Source organism: Triticum urartu, chromosome 7 (genome assembly GCF_003073215.2).
Source record: "Triticum urartu cultivar G1812 chromosome 7, Tu2.1, whole genome shotgun sequence".
NCBI lineage: Eukaryota > Viridiplantae > Streptophyta > Magnoliopsida > Poales > Poaceae > Triticum > Triticum urartu.
In genome coordinates, this window is record NC_053028.1 from 615,210,118 (window position 1) to 615,217,269 (window position 7,152).

The 7,152-nt window shown below is 42.6% G+C and overlaps 1 protein-coding gene across 1 annotated transcript; it reads right to left on the minus strand.

Annotated features, from left to right (window-relative positions):
* Positions 1-738: 738 nt before the first annotated feature.
* LOC125523548 (adoMet-dependent rRNA methyltransferase spb1-like) lies at positions 739-6,748 on the minus strand. The gene is made up of 10 exons (XM_048688575.1): positions 6,213-6,748; positions 5,728-5,775; positions 5,474-5,637; positions 4,885-5,041; positions 4,745-4,806; positions 4,426-4,609; positions 4,252-4,341; positions 1,535-1,668; positions 1,300-1,423; positions 739-1,173 (listed from the first exon to the last, which is right to left on the minus strand). Exons 1-10 carry the CDS (start codon positions 6,738-6,740, stop codon positions 1,015-1,017), a joined length of 1,650 nt encoding a protein of 549 aa, XP_048544532.1. The 5' UTR covers positions 6,741-6,748; the 3' UTR covers positions 739-1,014.
* Positions 6,749-7,152: the final 404 nt, after the last annotated feature.

Sequence of the window (7,152 nt, forward strand, 5' to 3'; positions counted from 1 at the left end):
CGGGCTCAGGGAGGCGGCTTCCTGCTCGCGGCGATGTCAGTGGGTGGGGTAGGAAGTTTCGGTGCCCTGGCAGCGAGGCGGTGGTGGCGGCGACGTGGGAGGTGGTGGTGTTGGGGGGTGTCGGCACCAGCTGCTGGCAGAGGCACAGGAAATGGGCGGCGAGGGCGACGGGGCAGGGGCGGGCGAGGGTTTGCTCTCGATATGGGGAGGGAGAGGATTGCCAATGTACCAGCGGCTAGCGAGCCAGGAGGACTAGGCGCGCTCCGCGCGCGTTCGCTTCGTGTCCGCGCCGACGCAAATGAGGTTCAAAATTAGGTCAGAAATGGATCGGCAGCGGATAAAAAGCAGACACACGTCCGTTTGGGTCGGTGCATTGAGCCGACTTTTCTGTTCCCCCCAATCAAAACGGACACGCGCGGACAAAATGAGTCAGCGATTCAAGTTGCTCTTAGTTGTTATTTTGATGTCTAGATATAATAGTGGGTCTAATCGTGTGGCTCTAATTCTTTCAGGCCGTTGTGTGTATATTATAGATGGGGTGCGGCTAGGAAAAATAATGTTTGCTTTTTTAATAGGAGTAGAATCTGGAATCTGGTATTATCTGTTCCAATAAATAGATAATTCCAGAAGTAATAAACAGGTGTAAATTAAATAAAGTTTTGATATAATTGGAATTGTAGAAGCAAATACCAGTTTACTATATATATATATATACATTATGAATAGGTAGAGATCTACTTCCTCGGTTCCAAAATTCTTGTCTTAAATTTGTCTAGATGCAGATGTACTTAATACTAAAACATGACTTATTACATTCATATTTAGACAAATCTAAGACAAGAATTTTGGGACAGAGGGAGTATTTAGTAGCGTAGTTGTTGACGATTATTATTACAAACTTTAGCCTCCGTTTGATTTCGGAGAAAATTTATTGGGCTTTCCAGAGCCAGAGGGAGTATAAAAAACAACAGCTAGCTATCTGACATGCTGGCTAGCTGGAAATTTCAGCAGGGGTCATGTTTCCAGTTCCTCTGCTTTGCCGGCCTTCTGCCTAGCTTTCCGTCGCATGCCTCCTTTCCGGCCACCAGCGCCCTTCTTCCCTTTCCCTCCTTTGGAGCCTCCACTGCCCACCCTTCTTCCCTGAGCCGACCCGCTAGACCTGTTGTCCTTCATCTGTGGATCCACCAATACCTTCCCGTTACAATCCATAATGACATGGAACCCCTTCGCAGGGCACATCATCTCTTACTATCAATCCTTCTTGGGGCTAACGATCATGTGAATTAGGGTCAATATTACCTCTGTATTGTCATAGGGATTGGTTTGCTTTGCACGTTTGCTCGGACGTCTGACTTCTCCACACTTTTTAGTCACAAAAGGCACATGAGCTTCATCGAGCGTCCCCTTGATCTGAGCGCCATACCTGGTTGTTGCTACATATCAGTGGGGTTTACAGTAATTCTTGAAAATGATATGAAGTTATATCTGACCTGTTTATTGTATTATGTGTGGGTGTACGTGTCTGAAAATTTACCTCTGTTGTTCTTGATTATAATCCATTTCCTCACCAGAGTCCTCATAAGCTTGAGTTTCTTCGTTCTCACTGTTTCTGATGTCTTCTTCCGAATCTAGCAGTGGTGACTCAACAGCTCGAAGTTCTTTTCCACCCTATAAAAAGCACAAACACAAATCTCACTGAGCTCACAAGCACAAAAATATTTAAACAAGTACTACTAGAAGCTAAAAAAGGCATGTCCTACTGGGAAGATAACATAAAAATATCATGATAGAACAAGATTCACTTCCCCAACTGTGTTACACTGCAACAAAACAGTGATCCGAGATATGGGTAAAAAGACCATATCTTCACCTCTAACGGAAAGCAGCACCCAACGCTTTGTTGAGACACCCCCAATACACGGACGTGTAAACCGTCTCTACAACACCCACCCGCACTGGAATAAGTTATCCACTATTTTAAATATTTTTATTTGAGGAAGTTATCCAAATGCCCATTAAATAGCCATCGACTTGTATGGAAGGAACTACGATCTGATCTCCTAATGAGAACCAAAAACAAATCCAGGACTTTGCAGCATCAGTGGCATCTCACCAGCTCCCCAGTGTTCCAGCCTCCATCAGATCACATCCATGGCACACGACAGCTTACAAGTGATCAGCTGCTGCTGTGGGCTCAAGCGTTGCACGACAGCGACGTGGAGTGATGAGCGCGTCCGGTTCAGCCGGTGCAGTTCCCACTGGAAGCGGAAGTCGGGATAGGCCTATTTGCAATTTGGGCTTTTCTAGTACTTTTGAGGTTAGTCCTCCCCATTGTGGGCCAAATTACTAAACAATAGGGGTATTTCTGTGCAAGTCAGCTGAGCACAAAACACGCAAGTCACATAAAAGTAGGAGTTTATATATGTGGCTAATTACTACTTCCAGGCTCAAGTCCATCGATTCTTTCCTTTTTTGGTTTTGATCCACTGCCTCCATCCTGATGCAATTCATCTCCCAGATGCCGATGAACATGGCGCGAGGTAGCTGCTGCAGCCTAGCAGATTCACCTTTGCAACCACAACTAGCTGATTAACTGCTGAGGACATAATAGCCTCTCAGTTTTAGTCTCAGCAGTAAATTGTTTTCCCTTTGTACTTGTACTTGTTTATCCGGATCATAAAAACTTCAAGTTATCTGCCAAAGATATTTTTAACTTGTCATCCTCACGTCCTGGTAAGAAGTAGGACACCGATAACTACCGAACGTCAGGTATGTGCACATGGCAAAATGAACGTTTTTTGTGGCAATTTATATTTGTCGAGGATGGCAACTTTAGTGGGCAAGCATGGGAAATCTGTCTTAGTTTATTTTTTGCCAGGAAATTGCCATGCTTGTAAACAAAAATTGCCATCCTCACGTCAACTAAAATTCCCATAAAAAACGTTTGCTTTGCCATGTGCACGTACCTGACATCAGGTAATTATCATTCCGAAGAAGTATCAAGTAGAACATGATATTCTTCCTTCTATTTGTTTACTTAATGTGAGAAATTATTTGCTCCGTAGTAGTTCAATTTGATATTGGCAAAAGAATGCTTAATATTTGTACGAATTTGTTCTCAGGTTTTTAAACATTCACTCTTCTACTGTGGCAATTTCCATTGCTGTTCGTTTAATCCTTCTTTGAAGTCAGAATAGACTCGTTTGTCCAATAAATGCTGATCCCGTGTAATTAACTAAACGCTTATTTAATCACAACCAATTGTTTGTTTGTTCTTTCAGATTTATGGAGTAAAAAAAGTTTCAGCTTGAAGGAAGACAAACATAAGAAGCAGCTCAATGTGTTTCGCTTGAAGGACAAGAACAATCTGCTTGCTAGTTAAATTACTAGGTGGACTCTTTTACTTGACAGTGTAATAGGGACTGTGTAACCATGCTCATGCTCGAGTGTAATTGCAATAACATTTCACAAGGAATAAAAATGTGGGCTTTTGCTACACTTGCATATGACGATTATATTTATTTATTCAATGACAATTACAACACCTTTGATACCGGCGGTACATGCCCTCCACTACCCAATGCATATACTTTTTAACTCAAATTGTGAATGTATTTTCAAATTCAAGCAGATTGATTTGAATTTGAGTTTTCCATGTCTATCAACCGATTCTACGGTTGTCAAACCCATCTCAAATGTTGAGACGGAGGCTATGGCAACACCTTACACGGGAGCAAAAACCATATCTAGCATCTGTAGCCAGAGTTTTACCCGTTGCTACATTAGTATAAAACCGCCTCAATCGACTATTTTTGCTGTAATATTTGACTATAATCCTATATACCTAAATAGTCCATACCCACTACCTCTATTATCTTAACATGCACACATGCCACCTCATCAAAGGTCCACCACAACATGCATGAGAAAGTTTTCCATTATTAGTTGATCCCATGCACACATCCCACACCAGCACACATGCCACCTCATCAAAGGTCCACTCAACATGCATGGGAAAAAGTTTTCCATTATATTATGCCACTTATATTAAAAATATTTTTTGATTACACAATAATCAAATACAATATATAATTTGTTTTAAAATTTAGTTCATATATTAGTAATTCCCGCAGCAACGTGCGGGGTATTCTCTAGTTATAATAAAGGCTTAATGCCGAAGAGAAAACTTCAGGAGCAGGAATGTTGCAGATGCAAAGATAGACAAATAGGACTATGTAAACAGCAAGATACCTCAATAGCACAAGTAGGGAACAAGTCAGGATCACCATAACCATCTTCTGCAGCATCAATTTGCATTCCCGATGCCTCGTGTGCTTTACCCTGGAATGAAGAGACATATAGCAGACAATTAAATTAATCCCACATCGCAGCAAATATTACAATTACATTTCATAACGGCAATACCCTTGCATGAGGCCTTGATTGACACTTCACTCTCATTCTCTTTCTATCAAAAACATTCTTCAAATCTTCCACTTCATGTAAAACTTGGTCACCTTCTCTGCCCTTGTTGTCCGTCGCAGTCCCATCAGTCCTTGGTGTCACCTGTGAACATGATGACAGTGCTTTCCTTACGCGCATGCGCCATCTAACATTGTAAATCAATTTTGTATGAGGTTGACAGGACCAATTTCTGTGGACGCGTAACTAATAGACATGTTTGGATAATCATAATCTAGAAGTAAATTACAAGATAGAAAAGGAACTGAAGAAAGATACTTACTCCAAGAGATGATTGTGGCCATTTTCACGTAGCACAAACAAATATTCACAGAGTTGTTTTATCTGCTAGACAGCAAAGGTACAAGCAACCAGGGTCATAACTAAGACAGAAGAGAAGCTAGGCAGGCAATACTCCACTACCTCATCTGTAGTAAGCTCATGATTCTTGATAGGCAGAGATGCTGGATCGTCAAATGAAATTGTCAAAAAGGAACCAAGAAACTCTAGTGGTGTCTGGGCCTCAGACCATATAAAATCTGATGCTAGACCAGTTTTCCAGAATTCTGTGCTTTCCTGCCTACGTAAATAGTATATGATACAAATTTAGAACAGTGTACCTCCCACCAAACTGTACTACAATTCAAACTTTGAAAGTACAGATCCTGAAGAAAAGAACAGCAATGCCAGCTATTTTTAATGCCTATTTACTGCTCTAAAATAATCATGCTTAACTGCTTTTCTGACTTTACAAATAAGCTCATCCTCCCTCTCCCTCTCACTCTCCCTCTATGTCAGATGGCGCACAACATTCTATTGATGCCACAAAGGTATGGCGGAGACCATATGACAAAGTACATTGTGAGGCAAGCCAACACCTTCGCGTGGAAGCGTCATACCTTTGCAGCAGCCAGCAACAATATTGTGACAAACGATATCACATAACATAAGCCACTAAGATATGCAAAAAAAAAAAGACAAATCCAGTAATGATGTGGGAAAAAATACCTACCGCTTGCTCTTCTCTGCATCCACACTCAGCAAGTGCAGGTGCTTCAAATCAAGAAGTTCTGGTTGAATATTTGCAGGGGCTTTATATCTCAGACAGATAACATAAATTTCAGCAGGCGTGGACCGACTTGCTACAGGTCTACTCAGATGAACACGCTCAAATAGCTGTAAATGGGTACATTTGATGCATTAATAGCAACTTGTATAAAATAACTAGCAAAACAAACACTTTAAAAACCTGTGATCAAAACACACCTGTTTCAGGCAGAACATTATAGCCTTGTAATCTTGACACCTGAAGAACTATTGAAGAGAATAAAAACTGATTTGAGATGTGCACTTCACACAGGGGAACAACATCAAGAGTCATAATTTGCATCATAACGGATTGAAGAACTGATGGAGATTAAGAAAATGAGTGTTGCAAGAAGGCATCAACATAAAAACTATCTACCTCCGTAACTCCTTTTTTCAGTTCAAATTGAATGGTAAAAATGTCTTAAATTTAGTTACGGAGGTAGTACCAAGAAGCTACCAGAAAAAAATATGATCCACTATGTTTATCACACTAGGTAAAGTACTGATCCACCATGAAAGCTTAGTTACACTAGCTAATATATCCGATAAACTTTTATTACATATAAACACTGCAAAACACGTAAAAAGCATATTTATCACATGTTCGTGTAAGAAGCCTCACATCATGAATTCACCCCGCAAAACAAATACACCATTCATACCTTGGTGATGAAGGTGCCATTGGGGGCGAGGAACATGGTAGCTAGGCGCACGGCGTCCATGACAAGCGCTGACTGCGTGGCTGTGGCCTCCTGCGCAGCCGATGCACTGGTGCCACCACACACGGAACGATTTCCTCCCTTTTTCTTTCGTCCAACACCGTCGTGGAGGACGACTTCAAATGACGCGACGCCCCTCGAGTCCATGAGCCGCCGCACGGCGGCGCCGCACCTGGCACTGGCAGTTATGTCTTCCTTGAGAGAGAGAGCGCCGCGGATGGGGCGGATGGGCACGAGGTCGACGCCGACGACGAAGGCGCCGGGGGCGGCGCGGCTGACGGCCACCTGGACCCACCCCCCAGGCGCGGCGCAGAGATCAAGCACCGCGCGAGCCGTCGGGAGAAAACGGAAGAGCGTGTCGAGCTGGAGCAGCTTGAAGGCCGCGCGACTCCGGTACCCTTGCTCCTTCGCAAGGAGGTCGAACTTGTCCTGCGGCCGCTGTTTCCCGTTGTTCCCCGCATCCATGGGCATGGCTGACGCCGCCGGGCTAGGGCTAGCTTCATTCGGGCCGGGCTTGCTTTCTGTTTTTTTTTTCGATGCAGGCCGCTTCGCTCATTTTGTCCTGAGCTTTGGAGTCGGTTAAACCGCATCGGCCTCGTGGGCTTGAGTTCTTTAAGACTACTCAATAATATAGGTAATAACATCACACATATCTAAATAAAATAAATGATGTGGCAAGCAATAAATAAAGAAAAAAAATTATGTGATAACATAACTAGTATGAGTAACATATCAAGACAAAATAAGTCTATAACCTAATAAATGAAGTGTTGCATGTTACTACATATATGTTACTCCACACTATAAAGGTAGTAACATAGAGTAGTAACACGGACATGTTACTACTCTATGTTACTACCCATTGTGGCTAGTCTAAATTTAG

Excerpts from the sequence above, each read along its gene's own strand:
- LOC125523548 (XM_048688575.1), bottom strand. The coding sequence starts at position 6,740 with ATGCCCATGGATGCGGGGAACAACGGGAAACAGCGGCCGCAGGACAAG. Across the intron at positions 5,638-5,727 it reads TAATGTTCTGCCTGAAACAG|CTATTTGAGCGTGTTCATCT; the intron begins GTGTGTTTTGAT and ends ACCCATTTACAG. Across the intron at positions 1,424-1,534 it reads TATAATCAAGAACAACAGAG|GTATGGCGCTCAGATCAAGG; the intron begins GTAAATTTTCAG and ends AGCAACAACCAG.